The 26,398-nt window shown below is 38.9% G+C and overlaps 1 protein-coding gene across 1 annotated transcript; it reads left to right on the forward strand.

Moving 5' to 3' along the window:
• Window positions 1-7,344: 7,344 nt before the first annotated feature.
• LOC307166166 (telomerase RNA component interacting RNase-like) lies at window positions 7,345-23,029 on the forward strand (the record flags this gene model as incomplete). The annotated part of the gene is made up of 4 exons (XM_079884343.1): window positions 7,345-7,503; window positions 19,223-19,525; window positions 21,041-21,118; window positions 23,024-23,029. 4 exons carry the CDS (start codon window positions 7,345-7,347, stop codon window positions 23,027-23,029), a joined length of 546 nt encoding a protein of 181 aa, XP_079740469.1.
• Window positions 23,030-26,398: the final 3,369 nt, after the last annotated feature.

The following is a 26,398-nucleotide window of genomic DNA, read 5'->3' on the forward strand; positions in this document are numbered from 1 at the left end:
GGAACGGGGACCAAGAGCCCAACTAAAGCAAACACTGATCACCACAATGGTGACACTTCAAATTAAACAAATATCAACATCTAAACCTCTGTTAATTCTCACTGAGATCATCTGACAGCAATAGTCAAAGTAATTATGTCTAAATGAGACCATAAATGATGTTGAAATATGTCCACAATGGCCAAATCTGAACTAGTTTTAACCTTGTACGAAGGTTCGATGAACGTCTATATCGGACGTGCAGAACACGTCAAAAAAAGACGTCATAACAACTTTCATTCCGGCTCCTCAGTGGACGTCATTTCAACGTCCGATTTTTGTAACAAAGACATTGAAAAGACGTCTTTCGGACATCATTTTGCTTAGTGGGTCATATTCTTGCATTAATTATTCAATGTTTTATCAGCATTATATTTGTTATATAGTTGTGACATGGTTTTGGATATAGATGCAGTTTTCCAGTCAGGGTTGGTAAAAATGGCAGTCTGGAGAAACTTTGTGCATCACTTGACAATACAGGCTCATTTATTAAGCATATTTTAGAGCATTTTTAAACCTTTCTTAATGTTAGTTAAAATATGACAATTTCGGCAATATTTTACAATAATGCTTCGTTTTGTAATTACGATTTAACTTTATTATACTGCGGAAAATATAACTTAAATATATATAAATACAAATGTAACATTATTTATATTAAATGTCATAATATTTGAATGAAAACTCATAATTATGACAGGATCGTAGCAATGAAAAATTGTTGGAATGTGGTTATACTTGTATGAAACTGTCGTTGTTGCGCATTTTAAACTTGCTCCTCATAAACTGTCATTGTTAATGTAAACTTTGAATTGCAAATAAATAAAGTGGGTACCGCGGGGAAAAAAAGTCAGAATACTGTAGTAAGAAACGAAGTGGGAATTTGGAAAGAATTAAAGTGGGAATTGCAAAGAAATTAACTCAGAATTGCGAAAAAAAATGCAAGTCAGAATAGTAAGAAACAAAGTGGGAATTGCAAAAAAATAAACACTGAATTGCAAAAAAACAAACACGGAATTGTGAGATATATTGAGTCTGAATTGTGGAAAAAAAAATAATGTTGGGATTGCGAGAAACAAAGTCGGAATTGCTTTTCTATTCCGTGATGGAAACAGACTTCCATAGAGGAGCAAGCTGAAATAATTTTCTGTTAACTCAACAGCACTTTACAGATATGCTGCATGTTGTGCATTTAATGTTCGACTGGAGCTCTACAATCCCCCCGTTCCTGTCATTAACCGCCCGCTCTCTCCGTCTCTGTGATCCTCAGGGAATGGCTCTCCATCAGAAGGTCACAGGAGAGCGATCCGGATCCGGTTCAGGTTCGGCTCAGTCCTTCCTGGCCCAGCAGAGACAGTCGACACACGCGCGCAGAGGCCTGGCCCGTCTGCAGCCCAGATGAACACACGCACGCACGCACACACACACACACACGCACGGCAGTGGCCTAATCATGACTTCTCTTTCAGCACTTTGTGATCGTCCTGCTGAGAACGTAGATTATTATTATTTTATCGTCTTTTAGATCAAGTTTTGTTTATTTTTAGTTGACCCGAGTCAGTATGTAGTTGTGTCTTATTTTAGTGTTAGTTGGGCTGCAGGAGCGAACGAGTTTAATGAAGTAGATCAAATTTTGATTGTTTTAATGATGTTTTGAGGGTTTTATTAATGTTGTACTGTAGCTTTCGGTGTTCATCAGGGTAACGGTGCATGTGTGAATGCACTTAAAACACTCAGTGCCTTCAATCATCCCTCCTTTGACAGCTGTCAATCATCTGTGTGACACAACTCATCACAAACCAAACTCTCAATGCTGGGATGCCTTGAATGCAACGAACAAATGAAGTGCTTTTTTTATATATATATAAATAATTCTCATTTAATCATAGTTTGATTGTGTCTGATTATGTGGAGCTGGAAACGACACTAATCTGAGATGAAATGCTGGAGGATCTTCTACCCGCACATGTTGTCATTTGCATGTGAAAACTTGTTGCTGCTTCACCATTTTTATAATGGTTGTTTTTTTTTAACTTCACCAAAGTAAGTCTGCTGCTGAAGGACGATCCTGTAGCTTGTATTTATTGATCCTCAGATCTTCACTACTGTACGTTCAGAAACACTACTGATCTCACCCTTATCAGTCCAAACACTGAGGTTTGTTCGCTCACTTCAGAGGTACGATCTCCAGATGTGTGTTTGTTCTGCAGTTTTTCACAGTTCTTTATGAATGTTCAGTCACAGAGATGATGTTCAGTGTGTGTTTTATCACAGTGTTTTCATTGTTCAGTCATGTTGTTGGTGTTGGATTGATGGGGTCGGTACATAAATCACTTTAATCTCACTGTCCTTCTCTTTGCACTACAATAAACAAGATTATTGGTACAAAAATAATCAGCTTTTGTGTGAGTTCATTGTGAGATAAGCTAAAGAGCTGTATGTATTTAAGTCCCTCAAACTTGCATTTGGACATACATTTTGAAGTCATTCAGTAGTCACACAACCTGTTTCATTATACATGAATACCAATACAGAAGCCATTCACAGGCGTTTTCCCATTCCACTGCGCTACTTTTTTATTGTTTTTCAATGTAAACGCGCTAGACGGACGTCTTTAACCTTTGAGTTTGTGTCTCGCGCATCAAAACAGCATTCTTAAAAAACGCAGCACTTAAGTTAAAGGTGCAGTGTGTGATTTTTAGCGGCATCTAGTGGTGAGATTTGGTGCAAACAGTCAGTCACTCAAGGCCAACTTTTCAAATTGCAAACTTGAACAAAGAGTATAGAAGTACCTCTATACTCTTTGACTTGAATGAGAAGCTACGGTGGCCGACATAGGATCGGAAGATCCCAGCAAACACATTTACGTTGTGGCAACGTCTGTGGCACGTTGCATTTCTGCTATGGCAACGTCACTGTCTATGTGCTTGCAACATTGTAACTAACAACGTAGAATTGTAAGACGTGACAGGGCTGTAGCAACGTTGTTGCGCGACATTCAGCAACTGAGAGATGACGTTCTGACAATATTTTTATATGCTGCTATATCCCCCATTTAGCATTTTGTTAGTTAATTATATACTTTTCATCGTTTATTGTTTATCTATATTATTATTTAATGGGGCTATCAACACCTGCAAGTGTACACTTTAAAGAGTAAAAATGACTGAAGGTTTTAATTCAACGTTATTAAAACTGCATAATAGAATCAAATTGCACTTCCAAAAGTAATACATTTGTGGAAAAAAAAAAAGAAGAAATAAACAAATATACAAATTTATTTTAAGTATAATAAATAAAACATAAAAAGCAAAGGCATCAGAACATTTAATGAACAAAACCGGGTCCGTATGGCAGACAGTAGCCGAAAGCCGGACGATAAAGGTCGGTAACCGCGGAAACATCCACAAATCCAGAGGAGCAAAGAAACGAATGAGACTAAATTGCAGAAAAATCAAATTACAAACTAAATAGTGCGAGCGATGCTACATTAATCACATTAGAAATTAAAGTTGTAGGTTGTGTTTGATAGCTGAGGTATGGCCAGGGGCGCCACCAGGAATTTTGGGCCCCATGACAAAAAAAATCTAATTGGGCCCCCTCTGCGCAGTAGACTTGTAGTCAAGACCGCCTAAACCGAGACCAAGACACTACCAAGACCAAAGGGTATCGAGAGAGACCAAGACAAGACCAAGACCAAGACCAAGACCGAGACCAAGTCGAGACCGGAGGGAAAAAAAATAGACTAGTGTTGCAGCTAAGCAATATGAATTCAAGAACAGCAGCAGGGTTCAGCCGCAGTTTACATTCAATACATGGCAAGGCAAGGCAAGGCAAGGCAAGTTTATTTATATAGCACATTTCATACACAGTGGCAATTCAAAGTGCTTTACATAGAAGAAATTAAAATAATAAAAAGAAAGAAGAATAATTAAAATAATAAAAAGAAATAAGAATAATTAAAACAGTTAAAAAAAATAAGATACAGTGCAGTACAAACATTCGGACGAACAGTGGCACAGTGCTCATTCATTAAATGCATAGTTAAACAGATGTGTTTTGAGTCTGGATTTGAATGTGACTACTGTAGGAGCACGTCTGATCTCCTCTGGAAGCTGGTTCCCGCTGCGGCTGGCATAATAGCTAAAAGCGGACTCGCCATGCTTAGAGTGAACCCTTGGTAATTCTAGCTGATATGATCCTAATGGTCTGAGTGATCTGTTGGGTTTATATTCTGTGAGCATGTCTGCAATGTATTGAGGTCCTAGGCCATTAAATGATTTATATACCAGTAATAATACTTTAAAATCAATCCTAAATTTAACTGGGAGCCAGTGTAAAGACCTGAGGACTGGTGTGATATGTTCATATTTTCTGGTTCTGCTCAGAATCCTGGCGGCAGCGTTCTGTATGAGCTGCAACTGTCTTATGGTCTTTTTGGGAAGGCCAGTGAGGAGTCCATTACAATAATCCACCCTGCTGGTGATGAAAGCATGAACAAGTTTCTCTAAGTCTTGTCTGGAAACAAAGCATCTAATTCTTGCAATATTTTTTAGATGATAGTATGCTGATTTAGTTATTGCTTTGACATAACTACTGAAACTAAGGTCTGACTCTAGTGTCACACCAAGATTCCTGACTTGATGTTTAGTTGTTTGACCCCTAGAGTGAAGGTATGCGTTCACCTTGAGAACTTCATCTTTGTTTCCAAATGCAATGACTTCAGTTTTGTCTTTGTTTAACTGAAGAAAGTTTTGACACATCCAACTGTTGACTTCATCAATGCATTGGCACAGGGAGTCAATGGGGCTGTAATCGTTAGGCGATAGGGCTAAGTAGATCTGTGTGTCGTCTGCATAGCTGTGGTAAGCAATTTGGTTCTTTCTCATTATTTGGCTCATTGGGAGCATATACAGGTTGAACAGGAGTGAAATATGAACAGGAGTGGCGCAAGAATTGAGCCTTGAGGGACTCCGCATGTCATGGATGTCCACTCAGACTTATGATCTCCTATACTCACATAATAACCTCTCCCATCTAAGTATGACCTGAACCATTTTAGGACTATCCCAGAAAGCCCCACCCAGTTTTCCAGCCTGTCCAGAAGTATGTTATGATCGACAGTGTCAAATGCAGCACTGAGGTCGAGTAGTACCAGCACTGATAATTTGCCTGAATCAGTATTTAAGCGAATATCGTTTATTATCTTTATGAGCGCTGTCTCTGTGCTGTGGTGCGGTCGGAAACCAGATTGAAAATTGTCAAAGTATCCATTCGAGCATAAGAATTTGTTCAGCTGATTGAAAACAACTTTTTCAATGATCTTGCCTATGAAAGGAAGATTTGAGATCGGCCTATAGTTGCTTAATATGGTCTTATCCAGATTGTTCTTTTTCAGGAGGGGCTTGACAACTGCAGTTTTCAGGGAGTTTGGAAAACTCCCAGAGAGAAGTGAGGCATTTACCACTTCTAGAAGATCTGCTTCTAAACTGTTTAACACACTTTTGAAAAATGATGTGGGAAGTGTGTCAAGAGCGCAGGTTGATGTTTTAAGGTGCAGTACGGTTTCTTCCAAAATTTTGCCATCAATTTCTTTGAAGTCAGACATAGTAACTACTTTCTCAGGTGGTTTGATCTGTCTAACCCCAGGGCAACTCAAGGATGTGCTGATCACCTTTCTGATATTACTGATTTTCTCAGAGAAGAAAGAAGCAAACTCACTGCACTTGTTGTCTGAGAGCATTTCACTAGGGATCTGGCTTGGGGGGTTTGTCAGTCTCTCTACAGTAGCAAAAAGAGTGCGTGTGTTGTTTAAATTACTGTTTATAATATTTGAGAAGAAAGTCTGTCTAGCTTTGCCTAGTTCCATATTAAAAGCATGGATGCTGTCTTTGTAGATGTTATAATGGACTACAAGTTTTGTCTTCCGCCACATGCGCTCTGCTTTTCTGCATTGTCTTTTCATATTTTGCACTGCTGTTGAGTTTCTCCAAGGTGCTTTTTGTCTGCCACTCTTCTTCCTGACTTTAACAGGAGCAATATCATCAATTACAGTTTTAACTTTTGAGTTAAAGGAATCAAGGAGAAAATCAACAGAGTCTGCAGATATGCTTGGTGTTAAGGATATAGCCTTCATAAATAGTACACTAGTGTTCTCATTTAAGCATCTCTTCTTGACAGACACAGATCTAGCTTCAGTGGCAGGAGAGATCAATATATCAAAGAAAATACAGAAATGATCAGACAGTGCTACATCCTTAATAACAATCGATGAAATGTTTAGACCCTTACTGATGAGTAAATCTAGAGTGTGTCCACGATTGTGTGTGGGTCCATGTACATGCTGAGTCAGATCAAAAGTTTTTAAAACAGTATTGATTTCTTTTGCCATATTGGTTTCTGCATTATCTATGTGGATGTTTAAATCTCCAGCAATGGCAAAACAGTCAAACTCTGAGATAATTGTTGATAACAGTTCTGTAAAGTCCTCAGCAAAGGCTGGAGAGTATTTTGGAGGCCTGTAAATAATGATAAGTAAAATGCGTGGAGCACCTTTTAACACAATACCCAGATATTCAAAAGACAAGTAATTCCCAAGTGATATTTGCTTACATTGATAGATATCTTTAAAAAGAGCAGCTAGACCCCCACCTCTCTTAACAGCTCTGCAGACACTCATAAAAGTAAAGTTAGGAGGGGCTGCTTCATTGAGGATTGTTGCACTGCAGCTGTCTTGTAGCCAGGTTTCATTCAGAAGCATAAAATCCAGATTGTTTGTGGTTATTAAGTCGTTGACTAGAAGTGATTTATTTTTAAGTGAGCGAATGTTTAGAAGTGCTAACTTAACAGACTTACTTTTCCCCACAGCAATATTAGTTTGACGTGTAAGAGGCACCAGATTAGTTAGGTTTGCTGTACGGCTATTGAAGGCCTTAGACTTTCTATCTTGTAATAGAACAGCAATAGAGAAAGATACAGGCACACTGGGTTCCCGTTTGTTCTGTAAACATTTGAGAAAGTTACTGTTATCAAAACGGGGACCCGACACATATCACTGAGAGCTGGTATCAGTTGTTTTTGGTTCACCTCGAGCTGATGGAGGAGGGTGTGGGCCCTGGCGTTGTGGTAGAGGCCGAAGAGCTCTCACAGGAGGAGGGGGAGGGCGAGCTGGGCCCGCAGGCTTGGGTGGTAATGGAGCCTGTCTTTTTTTGGTTGGTATCTGGGGGCTTGCAGCAAAAGAGTGGGAAAGTCTGGTTCCAGCATGCACTAGTTCTTCCATTTTCTGTGAGAAGCACAGTAGTGGCGATGCTGATGCTGGGGAGAGGGAGAAAGTATCTGGTGAAAGGGCCTGTTGGTCTGGTGTCTTCAGAGGCTGTGATATGCTGTCCTGGCTTCCCTGGCTGTTTTCCAGGAAGTCGTGCTTGGGTGATGAATCTTCAAGCAGTTCTGATATGTCTGTCTGTGGTGAGCTCTGTTGGCAGAGCTCAGCTGAGATTGTGTCCGTGAGCAGAGGTTGTTGTGGCGGAGTGGTGTTATCATGTCCATTTTGCTGCTGAAGTGAAGTCCCTTCGTCGTTCATACTGTGTCCAGGTGTGTGTGTGCCGTTCAGATTGAGTGGATTGGCACACACTGCAGAAGGATGATTGAGGGAGAAGTAGATATTGTCCTTTAACACTCTTGAACCAAGTTTGTTTGGGTGATGGCCATCCCGATGAAAAAGTTGTCTCTGACTCCAGAAAAGATTGAAATTGTCAATGAAGTTTACTCCTTTTATATTGCAGGTTTTTTGCAGCCATGTATTAAGTCCAAGCAACCGTGAAAACCTGTTTGTTCCTCTTGCTGGGAGAGGTCCACTGATGAATGTTTGAACTTTCAGTCTTTTAAGTGTTTCAAAAAGTTCATTGAAATCCTTCTTAAGGAGTTCTGACTGCTCTTTATGAATATCATTCTTCCCCACATGTATGATGAGTCGATTTGCAGTCTTATGTTTCATCAGAATGTTCTGAAGTTCCCTGTTTATATCAGAAGTTGTTGCTTGTGGAAGGCAGCATGTAGTTGTATCCCTGCTGCTAATGTTTCTGATTATGGAGTCTCCCACTATCAGAGTCCTGGGCTCGGCTGTGCTCTGAGCTGAGTGCCGCTGTCTGCTCGACCTTGAGCGCCAGTTAGCATCAGTGTTAGCTACTGGCCCATTCAGTCTGTGTTCGATCACATTCATCACATTTGGGGATTCCTCATTTACATTCATTAGCACTTCAAATCTGTTCTCAAGATGTATAGGCGGTGGTAGGAGACCAGTGTTTGCAATCCTTGTCAGAGCTGTATCTGGGGTAGAGGATGCTACTGCGGCAATATGTGATGCTCGTGACAATCTGATGTCTCGAGTGCCTTTGGGTCTCGCTCCCTGTTTGTGCCATCGATTAGTAAGTCGATCGGCTTGTTTCTCTACCTGTCGAGGAGCACTAGTTTCATGGGACTCACCGGTATGCTGAGGGTGTCCATGACGAAGCTCTGTTGTGTGCTCCGTCTGGTTTGGTGGTCCCGTAAGTAACTTTGTTTCAAGAACTGCAATCCTTTGTAAAAGTCTGTGGCAGTTGGTGCAGCAAGTAGATTCCAGAAGAGGCATTTTCTCTCCTATCCTTGAGGCAGTTGTGTTTTCCTTTCCCGGAATGTAAGCTGGTCGGGTAAAAGAATTCTCAGTTTTTGTAGTAATCCAGACTTTGTCGTCTGAGCACTGTGCTGATTTGCTGAAGTTAAAATTAGGTGATAAAAGGAAATAAAATAAAGGAAATAAAAAAAATAGGAGATAAAATGTAAAAGCGATAGAGCAAAGTGCGGAGCAGTAAGCAAGAGCGTCCGAACAGTAGCTGAGCAGGAAGTGAAGCCTATTAGATGGTATTACTTCAACTACACAGGCAGAACAATACAAAGACAGACCATGTCATGTGTGTGACTGTGACTGTGAGCTCACTGTAAATGTTTTTGCAGGGTGAGATCAACTATGTGTAGCAATTGCATGACAGCTGTTACTGCACTAGTAGAGGATTGAGACTCCCTTAACTTTTGTGTACTGTTGAGGACTGACATGACTGGTACTGACTGATTCATCTGACAAAACATCAAACACCTCCAACACCATCTTGCTCCTCCAACAACTGTCTAAAGAATGAGAAATATGTAACTGTTACTGCTAGCTAGCATCTTCACACATAAAACAATAAGAACAAACACTCACCCTGGCGAAGACCAAACGATGATCATCGTGGAGCCGTTTTGTACTGAGGTTGTGGACCCACCCGCTGACAAAAAAGTTGTACGCCTCCAGACTTTTATATGCCTTCATTTGCTGTCTGGTGTAGTACGATGTCTGAAGGACCAGATAGTTGGTAATGTCAACAGCCTCCACTTTTGGCAAATCTTCAAGTTCGACCGAAAACTCACTCATCTTCATGAGGAACGGGTCACGTCCAACATATCTGTTTACTAACTCATTGTATCTATTTCTTGAAACTGGTTCTAAATTCATACAATACGGACTCTCCGCAACGGTTTCCTCCATAGACGTATTCTCCATGTTTACTTCCTGCCCTCCATCTGAGATCGCCCCGCCTTCGCGCGTCATAATAATCACGTGACTGAAACCCAGCAATTGACCGTTTGCAAAACCCCGCCCTCGAACGCTCCTCGTCCAATCCTAGCTCAGCAACGGTAACTAAGGAGAAGGACCTCCGTCAAACATTGCGATATTCAGCACATGGTGAAACGAAGCGCCTATGGCACCTGCAAGTCTGACACTAGGTACCCCAAAAGTTTAGAGGGAGGGGTCGTTTTTTTCGCCTTTCCAAAACCCAAGACCCAAGCGGAAAGATGCCGACAATGGATTAAGCAGTGTGGGAGACCTCACTCACAGCTAAATGCCTCGAAGATTAATAAGCATACATTTGTCAGCGTATATAAGCGTCAGTCACGCCCGTTTCACATATACTCCGTAGTCCGTTTACAGTGCGTTTGAAGTGTGTATTTTTTTCCCGCACCCATGTTAACAGGTAAAGCTTTCACACTGCAAGCGTTTCCGCACCGAGTCTAATTTTGCTGTGCTGCACGCGCTGAATTAAAGTGACAGCGCATGGTTCTTGGTTCAAATAAGTAATCAACATCTAAACCTCTTCTTAATTCTTTTCTGTAGACGTCTGACAGAAATAAAGTCAGTCTGGTTAGTAATAATAAGTGAAGCTGGTAATGCTGTTTGTGGAGTTGTTTAATCAGATCTTGAGAGATGTAGTGTATTTTATCTTCAGTTGATTTCATCCAAGGCTGTGGCTGGAAGTAGTTCTTGTGTTTCTCTTTCCTTCAGTGATTCTGCTTGTTAACAGCAGGTGTTCATCATTAATGCACAATCATTATTCAATCACTTAATTATCTCATTACCTCCAACACTGATTAAGTGTTACATTTAACAGCCTGTACTGTGCATACTAAGCAGTGTTCATTTCATCTGGGCAAACCCATGTGGGGCCAACATGGAAACCGAGGACAAAACTGGCTGGGTCCCAGTTAGATAGCCCAGGTCAAACCCATTTGGGCCCCACATGGCTGTGCTGGCTGGGTACCGGCACCTTTTTTCCCCCACTTCAAGCACCTTTGCCTCGATTGTTGTAATATTCCCGTCTTTGCTTCTTTTAACATTATAAACATATGCATATTGCAGCCCTTTCTGTCGTGCCCTGGAGGATATATCTGCTGCATTACTCCAAAAGCAATCACTTATACCGGTATGGAGCTCAACCGAGCCATGTGTCTGTTTCTCAATTGTTTGACGGGCGTAGTAACAATAACTAGGGGGCGTGGCTTTTGCGAACGGTCAAAAATGATACTTAATGTGTAGATGAAATCGTAACATGAAATTAAAGATACGCAGTTATAAACTTGGATTAGGCCTAATGTTTAGGCAACACAACGGAGATATGCAGATGATATTTAAAAGACCATTTATTTAGTCTAACACCATCTTAAATACAATACTGTAATCAAACAACACACACGCACACACACACACACACACATCTTAAATACAATACTGTAATCAAACAACACACACGCACACACACACACACACACACACACACAGAGAGAGAGAGATATCAAAGACACAAATTCATCTAAGCAAATGCCTGCCTATCTCTGCCGATTTCGGAGTCTCCAAATTAATCCATTCTGCAACTTTTAAATACAACATAAAATGTTTAAAAACGAAATTATAGGCTTAAGTGCAGGATCCGAAAGTTGGTCGTTTTGTCGCTATGGTTACACACACACACACCGTTGGCGGTGCGCTCAAAGTCATCTTTCAGTTGTGCAGTTACCCAAAATCTCCTGAATGAAGTTAAAACCCATCATGTCACTGATATGTGTTTTTTAAAGGAGTCATAATGTAGAAATTTCACTTTTCCACGAGAATCAATGTATGTTATGATTGCATAATGATTATACACTGGCCGGGAAGCCAATATTTAAAAGTGAAGCGTTTGTTTACCTCGGGGTTTGTAAAATAGGCCACGTGCACGCGCACGAAAAAACGAGATTTTGATTTCTTCCCCTTCTTGACGTCAAGATGGGGGAGGATATACCAAATATGGACACCGCAAACCTATGCCGCGGGAAGCCCGCCCCTCTCCCCCTCAGCCCCTCAGATTCAGTTTAGTTGACTCGAGAAAGATGGAGAAATCGAGTGCACACCTGAGATGCTCTGTGGGTGACTGCCACAAACAACATGCAAATGTGTTTTATCTACCAAAAACGGACGAAACTATCAGGGAACAGTGGATGAAATTCATTTTTAATGACGCTGTCCCAACAACTCTTTCAAGTGGCGTATCGTTAGGTGTGTGTGCTAAACATTTTACACCGGAATCTTTTACAAATTTGGGGCAGTATCAGGCGAACTTGGCCTCGAAGCTCCGTTTGGGAAAAGGTGCCATCCCAACCATCAGGGACTTGCCAGAAATTGAAAAGGTAAGACTGTGTTTTTATTGCTCTACTGTGGTTAACAAATAGCAGCTAACTGCTAATGCGGCTATTGTATGTAACGTTACCTTCGAGGTAAACATGGGGAATGGACTCTACCAATGCTAGCCACATCTTTCCACTTTGTTTTACACTAGCAGCTACAGTAGTGACGGTACAGGAGTCCATGCTCAGTGGCTAAAACTGTTTAAATGCAAGTATGAAAACAATATACCACTAAACATTATTAGCCAAACTCATGCAAAACATGCAGTTTGAAAATAGCTTTCAGTTAGTGGGGCTTCTGTGAGAATGTATCTGGCAATGGTGTATTTTTTCTTTTTTCTTTGGTTGTGATTACAATTTCACTAACAATAAGTACCGTCACATTTATTGAGCTATTGCAGTATTTTGTCTATGTTTTTGTACCGCTTGGAAGTAGTAAAATACATTTTTTTTTGCATATGAGTCATTTTAACATTCAAGTTACCTGCGGTGTCAACCCCCCTCCTTCCTGCAACCAATCAACGCGCCCCTCATTTGCATTATTATAATGACCGTCCACGACAGCCAAAACATCGCATCAGATCTCGCGAGACAATAATGCCTTTAGAAATAAGGGTCTGAGGGGCTCTGTGTTGATTTTTTTTTCCACTTTTCTTTTTTAGAAGTGCCTAAAATACTATAATAGAGCATTTGGGTATCCAAGGTAACACAACATTATGACTCCTTTAAATCAAGTGATCAAAGTGCTCGTTGCCGCTGCGATCAGTGGCGCGGATAAAGTGTTTTCTCGTCTTCACTCGGACGCGCGCTTCATTCCGTTCCGTTGCGGATAATAATGTTGCATTATCGAACGTTGTGTCGTCGTGGATATTGTAGTAGCCTATTGTATTGCTAAATCCCCGACCACTATGTCGGTCTGAGACAGCGAGACCTAGACAAGACCGAGAGGTCCGAGACCAAGACAAGACCAAGACCAAAGACCGGTCTCGAGACATACATCACTACTGCGCAGCTGTTGTCACCACATCTCTAGGACCTAACTGTCCCATCAAAAGCTTTACATAACTCTAATCAAAGGCTTAATTGCAACTGTCTTGCTTCTTGTACACAGTAAAATCCCCAGTGTTAAATCAACACTGCTCAGAGCACATATGGTCCCACTCTACAGAGTGTTAAAATTAACACTGAAGCAGTGTTGGAGTTAATGAGATAATTAAGTTAACACTGAAGCAGTGTTGGAGTTAATGAGATAATTAAGTGATTAATTAAGTGATTGGCCATTAGTGGTGACACCTGATGTTAATAAGCAGAATCATTGACGGAAAGAGAAAAAACGATAACAGAAAAAAGAGAAACACAAGAACTACAACTGACTTCGAGTCATTACACATTGTTGCACTTATTATTAGCAGTTTGACTTTATTTCTGTCATACATCGACAAAAGTTCTTGAGATTCAACAGAAGTTTAGACGGTAATGTTTAATGGACGTTTAATGGACTGTTACCATTTTGGTGGTAAGTGTTTGCTTTAGTTGGGCTCTTGACTCTTTTCATTTTGTTAATAGTAGTTTTTCTCTGGCTGTTTCATCATTGTGTTTATAAAGCACATTTGTTACTGCAAGAGAAAACATGACCTGCTCACGATATGTTTTGATGATAATGACATTATCATCATGTAGTGACCTGATTCACTGATGTCATTCAGAGTCTAAATTTTTGACTATATGCTTGATGACTCATTTTAGTATTGGTGATTGTAGCTCTGAGATTCTACAGTTTGAGATCCAACAGCAATATGAAAAAATTTTGAACATATTTTGTGCAAGAAAGGTTTTTGTGTTAAAACACACAGACATAGAGTATCAGCATATGAATCTCAACAATGGTAACAAAACAATAGCAAAATAAAAGCCAACAGAAAAAACAATGAAAATTACAGGACAATTCAGCTGCATAATTTATTCATGCTGCAATGCATGATGTCAGCCATTGATGCGTTCTGATTGGTGGCTCCCATCATGCACTGCAACATTAAGCATTTGTTTGTCACCATTGGTGAGATTCATATGTAGATTCTTGATGTCTGTGTGGGATTTTAAAACTTTCAGATCATTAAAACATTGCTGGAAGTAACTACTGTAGTGAAAAAGTAATAAAACATGTGGATAATCAATTTATAATACTGGGTGCCTGCCATCATTGAATCAGGGCACTAGTAATTTCATCATCAAAACATAACCAGGGCTGCATTTGCAAAAAGCATTTTAAGCCTTACATGATTGCAGACCAACTGCAACAAATGGTCTGTACAATCAAATTAGACTTGCGATGCTTTCAGGAAACACAGCCCAAATCATAGTTTCTCTTGCCACAACTCATATGCTCTATAAGCACAGAGTTGAAGCAAACAGAGAAATACTAATGTTTAAAAGTAAAGGGTCAAGCGCCCAACTAAAGCAACCACTGGTCACTATAATGGTGACATGAAACGAAAAATTCCATCAAACATTACCATCTAAACTTCTGTTAAATCTAAATAAGACCGTGTGTAGATGTGTGACAGAAATAAAGTCAAACTGGTAAAATAATAAGTGCAATAATGGCTCGAAAGTCAGTAGTTCTTGTGTTTCTCTTTTTTCTGTTCTTGTTTCTCTTTCCTTCAGTGAGTCTGCTTGTTATCATCAGGTGTCACCACTAATGGCCAGTCATCACTTAATGAATCACTTAATTATCTCATTAACTTCAACACTGCTTCAGTGTTAACTTAATTATCTCATTAACTTCAACACTGCTTCAGTGTTAATTTTAACACTCTGTAGAGTGGGACCATATATGCTCAGAGCAGTGTTGATTTAACACTGGGGATTTTACTGTGTAGTTCAATACTAGCACTAGCACAATATTTACTGCTGGTGATTTGTAAATGCAAGTCTGCAGTTCACTATTTGATGCAAGATTAAAAGCCACCATAAAAATGTCCTTAAGGCAATCCTTTACACATTCTCAATGTATTTTTATTGTAAAATTAATGACAGATTTAAAAACAAAACAAAAAAAACAGAGGATTTTTTAACATAACTGCACATAGGCCTATATACCAACAACAAAATAAAGTTGACGTGTAAAACGGAATTTCCACATCAGGGTTATTATAGTGCTACAAAACAGATCAAGTGATCACTAAATCAATAGGTTTTGAGGTTTGGAATGATGGGAATAATAAAATCTGTATCTATAGATGTCATTTAATGGCCAAAATTCAGTCTAAATTAACACATCAAACTGGATTATTTTAATATTGTCTGTAACTTGCATGCAGGTTGAGGTAAGCTATTGTTTCTAACTGCATCCAGCACAGACAGGAGGTTGTTTTTTTATTTTATTTTATTTGTCATGATGGTCATTATGTGAGAAAATAATTTGTGTTTGATTTCTGTCATTAATAAATATTTTTTTCTTTTTTTTTTTTGTTATGGGAAAAAGAGCAAGAGAGACACTGTCAGAGAACCACACACAGACTCCCTGGACTGATGTTAAGTCATTAACACAGTGTTGCTCACCTTCTTCACTGGGACAGGGAGGGGTATGGGGAGACTGGGGTGCTGCTGACTCATCTGTTGTTAAGTCTGCAGGGGCATGGACAATGATTTAATATGAATATCTTGCTAAACGTTTCCCTGCACTGATTAAATGTTGATGAAATGTAGGCTAACACTAGCCTGCAGCTATTAACGTTAGCTTATTTCACTATGGACCAGGCACGGCGCCAGGATTCCAGTTTTGGATGGGCCAGACCAATTGTGGGTGGGCCTTAAATTAAAAACGTTAAATAAAAAAAATAAAATAAAAAACGTTATCCAATCAATGCTTAACCTAATAAAAAAATATTGACTAATATAGCCTACAGTTATATTATCTGTGCGTATACATAATATAGATTTTAATAGCTTGATGCTCTTTAAATATTTTGTTGCATTGTTAAAAGTTTCGGTGCATAGGACAGACCTATCGCGATCGCTCTCCATGGTTCTGACCAAAGAAGGAATTGGAATCTCCGTTACGCATCATACGCATCATACCTGGGCTGCATTTTCCGATAACATTGTCTCTTAGCGCGCTACGAAGACTCTTAAGGTATAACTTAACTAAAGGTATACTACCACTAAAGGTATATCATTGCTAGGCGTCTTCAGGGCTATCATCCACTCGCAAGGCAAAGGCGCTGGCGCCCTCCTAGCAACGGCGCTGTTTTTGGTAAAACATGATTTTGACGACTTCATTAAGTTTTGTTTTATAGAAAACTCTTTTTAAAAGATTTTCGTTTTGTATAAATTGTATCTTAATTTTGATCAATGTTTTATCAATCAATTGCCCGTATTTAATAAATAAGACAATGTAATAAGGCGCCGACACGATCACTTGCATTGCATGTGAACTGGAAGGCGCCGAAACTCAGCTTGTGCCTCACAGATTTGAGAAATATAGGCTATATATTACAGAAAGCTTGAAATGTCTACTTTTAAACGAAAATATTAAAACCAAAATAAATAGGCTATAGGCTACTCTCTGATTATATAATCCATATGAAATGTGCATTTCTCTCTGGCGTTCATGGCGAGTCCGCATCGTCAACTTCATCTTTGCAGCGACACAGAAAACACCAGTTTATTACTAAACAATTAAATGTCTCCTTGCTAATTTAGACACATTCATAATCATTACTTTAACCGGTTCTTTGTGGCAAGCTTTATGCGTGCGGTCATAACGCTTATTATCCTGTAGGCTATAGCCTATTTAAGTAATTAAATTAATATAAAGCAGCGATTTGTCCACGAATGGCTTAAATGAACAACTACTAGTCGACTAGAAAAAAAAAATTAGTCGGAGGCAGCCCTTATTCCACATGTTTTCAATCCAGCAGGCCACTCTGGGTTGAGCGAGCGACCCTGCGGAATGAGTGAGCGGAGCGGAATATTCAGAAATGCGCTCTCCACTCACGAGCTCTGATCGGAACAAACCCGAACTGTCTGCTGAACTTGCGCAGAAACATCAAAATAGACATAGCCAGCTTTTTAAAATTGTTTTTAAAACTAAACATTTTGACTATTTTAGTACAAATTATGAGCTTATTGACGATTTTTTTTATAATTCTTGACAAAATTAGAATATATGAATTATTATTTTTTAGTTATTTTTTGGGTGGGCCTGTTGAAAAGTGGGTGGGCCTAGGCCCGTCAGGCCCACCCATGACGCCGTGCCTGCTATGGACAACAGGTTAATACCACTCACAGACTAAAGGCTACCCACCTTTCTTGGGGAAAAACTGCGTTACAGATTGACACCCTTTCTTTTGCCTTTCCTCTCTCTCTTTAAGAGGGAGGAAAGGTGAGGTCTCTGTGTGTTTCTGACGCATCGACTCAGACTGTCTGCAAGTTTAAACACCTGCTAACGCAGGACCAAACCATTTCATGCAGATACAGGGGGGTGGTCGGTCAATATGAATGTTTACGTTTTGGTCAATGGGGATATTAAACTTGTATTGCCAAAATAAGTAAAATCAAAGACATCATTCATGTTATTATTATTTTAAATATACTCAATGATGATGGTTTATATAGTGTATAATATAATAAAAACAATTAAATTAGTTTTTACTTATTTGTTTTGGAATTGTCCTAACTTTTCCCCCCTATCCTTAGTCCTTACCCTATCCCTATACCCCTAAACCTAACCGTACCCATAACTTTTCCCTAAAATCAGAGGGAAATGATAGGTGAATAACACTGATGTTGAAGCACCTCACCCTGGTTCTAAGCCTAAACTTGACATACACTGTAAACTTGGCCCTCAAATCTGATTGGTTGATTGGAAAGTTGTTCCAGGATCAACAAAGATGTTGATCCAGGAACATGTGGTAGGCTACTTGGTGAAATAATCATGTTCACCCACAATCATTATCTAATTTTTGACGGAAGTGGGGTTTGGCGGCTTTTGCATCTGAACTCTTCAATTGTAGTCCATGACCCTGTGTTTGCCGTAAAGATAGTAATGTTAAAGGAAAGATAAATAAGTAGACTTCTAGAAAACTAGTAGGCTTCAACAACTGTTAGATAATAATTATGTATCTTCCTTATCAAATTACAGACACAGAGTGTGACGCTGATATAGAACTGTAGTTCACTCAAAGTCAAATCTTTATATCATCTTTATTCACTATGTGTGTGCGTGTAAGAAAAGGCATGAACCACAACGTTGAGACTTGAGATAAAGATGAGGATGTGGTGGTGTGACAACATTTTACAGAAGAAACAAACAAATCCATATATGGTATTTCATGTGATGCACTCATGCACAGTGGAAAAATACAGAATACAATATGTGCAAACACTTCCTTTAACAATGGCCACTTTAAATCATTAATGACAAACCAGAGTTTGCACATTTGCCAAGGCTATTTTTTTTTTGTGGGGGACAGACCCCATTATTAAAGCAAGCTTACCCTTCATGATCTGATGTCTCAGGCCGGGCTAGAAGAACAGACACTGTTACTGCTGACAGTGATCACTCACTTTGTCAGACCCTCTGCCAACTAAACACCTACTCTGTATGTCTAGAAAATCCCAAAGCAGTCTTCTTGATAGCATCTGGGTGATCTAACCAATAGTCGTCTTGCAATGGGACGACCCCCACAGAGGATTGTAGTCAGAATTATAATTATTTTTAGTTCAAAGGATACTCTCTTGTGTTGTGTGACCAAACCAAGAACTTCTCTCATTGTCTATTGGATCTGGCTTCACGTCTGCCCGTACTTCCTGTATAATTCCAGTATGTTGATCTAGAAGTATCCCTTTCCCTACTTGTGTGCATGCGAAGAGGGTTTGTCCTATACCCAATGTTTTTAACACCTCTATGAATTTAGTGGGGTTATCTGGTTTTGAAAGCCCTGTACATATACTTTGCAAATCTGCCATTTTTAATGGTCCATTAGGATACCTCTTTTCAACCACATAGTTTCTCCTGTTCTGTAGTTAAGTCATGTCAACCTATAGGCTATCTGATGCTTCAAGGATAGAGACGTGCTGGGTGCGCAAGTCTTCACTTTATTGCAGAAATCGAAACAGCCCTGTAAAATCACAGGTGTAAATGTAAAAGGTTGTTTATTATTTTAAAAAGCAGCATAAATCAGACAAACATCATCGCCGACATCTTCATCACCATCATCATCATCATCAGTCCTCCAGCAGCAGCAGCGGGGAGTCCGGCGGCAGCAGCCCGGCCCACGGGGCGCCCAAAGCGCCCAACGCCTTCGCCAACAACGGCAGCTTCATGGAGATGTTCAAGAAGAAGATGGAGGAGGAGGAGAAGAGGAAGAGAGAGACTGAGGAGGAGGAGAAGACGAAGAGTCCTGCTCAGGACAAGCCTTGGTCCTGCTCAGGACAAGCGGCTCAGGACAAGCCTTGTAGCGTGAGCAGCATTGTAAGAGAGGCAGTGGAAGCGCTTTACATTAGTGTAACACACACACACACCCTCACACACACTGTAAAAAAGAATACATTGATTTTATTGATATCTAATTAATAAAAATGAGGCAACAGATTACAAGCAATATTATTAATTAAATTTAACAAATTAGAATTGAGTAATAATTAATCAAATGAATTCCTTAAAAGTTAACCATTTAAAATAAGTAAAATGTACAAAATATCTTTTATTGCCAACATTGAAGACACCTGGTGTTAACAAGCAGAATCACTGAAGGAGAAAACCATAATTAAAGTCACCATTGTGGAGATCAATGTGTGTTTTAGTTGGGCGCTTGACCCTTAAATTATTAACTTTAAGTTTTGTTCGGCTGCTGTACATGAGTTATAACAGCCAGATGAACAAATAGAAAAGGTGATCTGATGGTGTTGGTTGTGTTTTAACATAATCATTATTTCACAATCATTAGACCTGAATCACTGAACCTCATATAGAGTTCAATTTATGAGTTAAGTTAACTTTATTAATTACAGCAGTATAATATTTTTAGCCTTTTCAATGAAATCCAAATGATCAAATCAATAATAATAAAAAAAAAAATTAAATAAAAAAAAAAAAAAAAAAAAAAAATATATATATATTAGGCACAAACACACATCAAGATTTTGCGTATGAATCTCAGCAATGGTGACAAACAGATCACCTCTGATCATAAGCTCATTATTTATTCATGCAGCAATGCATGATGGGAGCCATGAATGAGTTTTGATTGGTGGCACCCAGAATGCACTGCAACATGCTTTATAAATGTCACCATTGTTGAGATTCACAGGCTGATTATTGATGTCTGTGTGTCTCCCTTTTATGTAAGAGAAACTTTTTAGAAATTATTTGCCTTACATTGTAAAAGTTAAAAAATATTATGCCATACAAGGCCAGTGCTGCTATAGTTAATAAAGTAAACCTAACTTATAAATTGCACTCTATGAGTTCAGTGATTCAGGTCAAATGATTGTGAAATAATGATTATGTTAAAACACAACCAACACCATCAGATCACCTTTCCTCTTTGTTCATCTGGCTGTTATAACTCATGTACAGCAGCCGAACAAAACTTAAAGTTAATAATTTAAGGGTCAAGAGCCCAACTAAAACACACACTGATCTCCACAATGGTGACTTTAATTATGGTTTTCTCCTTCAGTGATTCTGCTTGTTAACACCAGGTGTCTTCAATGTTGGCAATAAAAGATATTTTGTAAATTTTACTCATTTTAAATGGTTACCTTTTAAGGAATTCATTTGATTAATTATTACTCAATTCTAATTTGTTAAATTTAATTAATAATATTGCTTGTAATCTGTTGCCTCATTTTTATTAATTAGATACTAATAAAATCAATGTATTCTTTTTTACAGTGCACACACTCATACAGCTGGCTCTGTTCGGGTCCTGGTCGCTTCCTAAAGCCCGTGTAACGCTCTGAGTCTGTTCCCTTATTAACTCAGGTGAGCAAGCGGAGGGGAGGCGCGCGTTTGGCCCTGAAGACAGGGATGGTGGCCAAGAAACAGAAACTGGACTCCGAGGTGAGAAGAGACTATATATCCTATAAAATCATTGTTATTTAATATGCAAAAGTTGCCTTAATTATTAGCCTATAGTTTTTCTTTGTTTTTTTATGCTTGTCTTTGACAAAATACTTTGGCTTGAATTACTGTGAAAATGCTAAATTAGTTTAGCAAGATATGACTTTTGTAATCATTCCTCTGCTACAACCAGTCTGCATCTTTTAGAATTTTCTGCTTGTACACTCATTTTATAATATCTCTTGATTTGTCAGTATTTAACTGACGCACTTGAGACTCTCACTCCCTAAGAGCAAATAACACGTGATAAACAGCGGATGCTTTCACCGTGATACACAATTGAGATGTAACCAGACCACTTATCCAAAATAAAAACGGTCCATTATGAACCATAAGACACACATGAGTGTAATTAATTATTTTTTAATCAAAGTTATATTTGATCTGACAGTGATGTACATGTGTAGGATGAAAATTTCAGCTTAAACTTCCACCATGTAATGATTTTTAACTCTCAAAACATTAATTTGCCATGTGCAATGAATCAAGCAGATCTCATTAATGCTTTTATTTTACTAACATGAATTATTAGCAAACCAGAAAGCTTGAAAAAAGAAGTATGTGTTAAGTTGATAATAATAATAATAATACATTTTATTTATAATGCGCTTTTCTTACAGTACAGTATAAAAGTACATCCGTAAAAGAAAATTAAGAAAACCCCAAATGCAAGAACAGGTACAGTACAATATACATCCAGTGTTGAAGTCTCCAATTAAGACATAAACACTATCTTAAAAGATGGGTTTTTAACTGTTTCTTAAAACTACCTAATGTTGGGGCATTCCTAACTGTTAAAGGAAGTGCATTCCACAACCTAGGGGCCGCAACAGAGAAGGCTCTTTGACCCATAGTTTTCAGTCTGCAAAAAAGCTGTTTAAGGAGAAAAGAGTTGGCAGAGCGGAGGGATCGAGAGGGCATATATAGCATAATTAAATCACATATATATGATGGTGCGGTTCGTTGTACAGCTTTATATGTTAAAATAAGAGTTTTAAAATCAATGCGGGCATGGACCGGAAGCCAGTGCAGGTTCCCAAGCATGCCAGAGATATGCTGACAAGAAGAAGTATGTGTAAGAACATGTGCAGCTGAGTTCTGAATGTGTTGCAGGTGCTTAATAGACTTTGCAGGTACACTAAAAAAAAAAAAAAAAAAGTGTCTAAACATAAGATTTATGTATTTGAATTGCATACAAAATTTCCATGCATTTGGATTACATAGTTTTAACATAAACCAATCAATAATCTGAATGTGATTCATATTTTTAAGTCATATATAAATGAAACAGATAAGATTTATGTAATTGTATTAATAAACTGAATGTGATTTATATTTGTCAGTCGTATGTAAATGAAACAGGAAAGATTTATGTAATAGTACACAGAAAAACGCCCATGTTAAATTAACACTGCTCAGTGTTCATATGTGTGCACACTACAGAGGTAAAGCGGTCTTGAAGTTAATGAGATAATTAACTGATGATTGAGCATTAATTATGAACACCTGCTGTTAACAAGCAGAATCACTGAAGGAAAGAGAAACACAAGAACTACAACTGACTTCAGACACAGCCTTAGATGAAATCAACTGAAGATAAAGGAAGACATTAAATCTGTGAAGATCTCAGCAGAGGAGGATTAAACAACTCCACAAACAGCATTACCAGCTTCACTTATTACTAACCAGACTGACTTTATTTCTGTCAGACGTCTACAAAAGTTTTATTGAGAATTAACAGAGGTTTAACTCTAATGTGTTTCATTTGAAGTCACCATATCAGTGATTAGTATTTCCATTAGTTGGGTTCTTAACTCTGATTATATCTTTTGTCTTTTCTGGCAGTTGTGACAGTGTGTTTGTTAAACACATTTGCAGCAGTAAAAAAACCTAAAGTGAAATTATATCAGGTGATGATGGTTACCTGATGATGGTTTTATAATCATCACGAAATATCTTGCTCCACTGACGCTTTTCAAATCTAACAATTGTGTTCCATTATTTTTTTCATATTAAAAACCCTGTGTTACTGCAGAATGAGATACAGAAATATATTATTTACACATCCATATTTTTTTCAAAACACAAACCCTGTATTACTGAAGCATGAGATACAGCAGTACTATAGGTATCAGAAGAATTTTATAAACTTGAGCACCAAACGTTAATCTACTATGACAAACATCAACAATCAGCGTATTAATCTCAACAATGTTGACAATCAAAAGTACCCTGCTGCAAAACAGGTTACCAACATCACCTGCCCTGATTAAATTTTGCTTTCTTTGCTGCTACAAATGTGTTTGACAAACACACAGTCACAGCAGCCAAAAAAGATAAAATACATAATTGTTAACATAAGAGTTAAGAGCCCAACTAATGGAAACGCTAATCACTGTTATGGTAACTTCAAATTAACCATCTCAATAAGGAGTTCTAACAGAAATAAAGTCAGTCTGGATAGTAATAAGTGAAGCTGGTAATGCTGTTTGTGGAGTTGTTTAATCCTCCTCTGCTGAGATCTTCACAGATTTAATGTCTTCTTTTCTCTTCAGTGGATTTCATCTGAGGCTGTGGCTGAAGTCAGTTGTAGTTCTTGTGTTTCTGCTCATCTCCCTTTCTGTTCTTTTCAGAGGTGTAAAGTCCAGGTTCAGAAAGTAAAAGTCCTGCTCAGAATTTTGTTTCAATCACCTGGATTTGCTAATTAGCAGTTTTTCAGCCAGGAGATAGAAATCAGCTGACTGAGTTCATGGGTGGAATAAACATATGGCAGGACTTATACTTTCTGACCCCTGGACTATACAACTCTGAAACTATGTAATCCAAATGCATGGAAATTTGTTATGCAATTCAAATACATAAATCTTATTTTTAGACAACATTTTTTTTTTGAGTGTATGTTTAGACACAATTTTTTTTTTTGAGTGTAGGCCAGATAAAGGGCATTACAATAATCAACCCTAGAGGTAACGAGTGCATGGAAAAGCCTTTCTGCATCAGTTAATGAAAGAAAAGGCCTAATCCTGGCAATATTCCTGAGATGAAAAAATGCAGATTTTGAAATGGTCTTGATATGTGCATCAAGTGTCAAATGAGAGTAAAAAATAACACCAAGATTGGAAATATTACACTATATTCAAGGTGTAAACTGAAATGTCTGCCATTACAGGGAGCTGCAGGGGTACTAACTAGATCTCTGACTTTGTACCATTCAATTTAAGAAAATTGTGGTACATCCATAATTTAATTTCCTGCATACAGTCAGAAAGTGTTGCCGAGATACCTGTGATATTATTTTTTTGTGAATCATCGGCATAAAAGTGGAACCCCAAACCATGCTTTCTAATAATCTGAGGAAGCATGTAAATATAAAAAATTATAGGGCCAAGGACAGACCCCTGAGGAACACCATGACATACCTTGTTTTCTAAAACAACAAACTGGGTACGATCAGTAAGGTAAGATTAAAACTACTCCAGCACTGTACCAATAATACCAAGCCAAGTCTCTAGTCTCTCAATCAATATAGAGTGACACACCGTATCAAAGGCTGCACTCAAATCTAACAGCTTCAAGATAGTAAGGGCACCAGAGTCAGCAGAGACAAGAAGATCGTTCATAACTCGAACCAAGGCAGTCTCAGTACTATGTCCTGATCGAAACCCAGATAGAAAAGGTTCTAAAGGCTTGTTCAAGGACAAGTGAGAATGAAGTTGTGACATGACAACATGTTCCAGAACCTTTAGCAAAAAAAGGAAGATTAGATATAGGCCTGTGGTTAGATCAGACATATCACACCCAGGCTTTTTGAGAACTGGTGTAATGGCAGCAACCTTAAGGGCTTGGGGAACGACTGTAACTGTGGCTGTAGCTCTAAATTATTGCTCAGCTCTTCTCAATATTGAAAATAACTTTTTAAAGGAAGAAATGGTTGATCCAACACTTCCTGACTCTTCCTAACTCTCGTTGTCCCTATGCATAAGGAATCGTGGATCTTCTTCCAGTCCTCCAGCTCAGATCTCCACAGAGCTGCTCTGGAGCGGATGAGCTGAGAGGACTCACTCTTTCTCCCGTCGGCCAGGCTTATACTCTCTTTGTAAATAGAAAAAACATTGAAGCCAATAGAGAGGGCATTTGCGGTGATGGATAGAGCTCTAAAAGACTTTGAAATAGCTAGTGGCGTCCCATTTGCCAGCTGCCCAATGTCAGGAAGGTCTGCAGCCAGTTTGGGAATGCTACGGGAACTTTGTGCCCCCTGGAGCCCGGCCTTGGTTGCAGCCGCAATCACCTCCTCGGTTTTGAGTGTTTTAACAGCTGAAGCTCCATCTACCAGATCTTTAATACCTCTGCCCAATGCTCTAGCACGAAGTACCAGTTTCCCAGCTGTAATGAAACTAAACCCAGCAGGCCCCTTTACATGCTTCTGACTACTGGCCTGCTCCAGACACTTCAGAATCTTCTCCACATCCTCCATATATTGTTTGAAAATTTCCTTGGTTTTTCTACTATGCCTATAGTTGACTCCAAGTTCAGTGACGCCTGTGACCAAACTATTTGCCCCACTGGTCAACCCCAGACTGACACCTGCTTTAGTGAGACCCAGTGACGCTCCTGCAGTGACGGGGGCCAGAGCAACACCCACAATGGACAAAACACCCCCTACTACCGCGACCGAACTGCCAGCCACAGTGGAGATACTGGCCCCCTTCTTCATCTTGTCCAGCTGAACTGCACTCTCTTCCAGATCTGACAGGAACTTCTCCATTCTAGAGTGACACTGACTGAATAAACCAATGAAGCTCGGAGCGTATTCCTGAAAAATTAAAGTCAGCTTTGTGTGCTGGTCCATCCTAGACAATAATAGAAAATATTTAATTTACAGCCGCCTTTCATGATGCATGAGTGTGAAGAATACATCAGATCATAAATATAGGTCTCACCTGATTTTGCATAACAGCTTCAAATGATCAAGCATTTTTTGCATGGAGTCCTCGCTGAAGTTCAAGCTGATCTTCAGTACAGACTGAGCCTTCTTACGTCTGTAGAGAGTTTCAGCAGGATTAAGAAAGACGTGCCTATATTTTTACACAGGTATATATTTTAGATATTATCATAAAAGCAAATAAACTTTCAAAATTCATATTGAATGATACCACTCAGTTTGGCCTGTAGGTTATGATGAAGATGTTAAATTAACCCCAATCTTATTTATAATACTTA

Source organism: Squalius cephalus (genome assembly GCF_949319135.1).
Source record: "Squalius cephalus genome assembly, chromosome: 1".
Taxonomy (NCBI): domain Eukaryota; kingdom Metazoa; phylum Chordata; class Actinopteri; order Cypriniformes; family Leuciscidae; genus Squalius; species Squalius cephalus.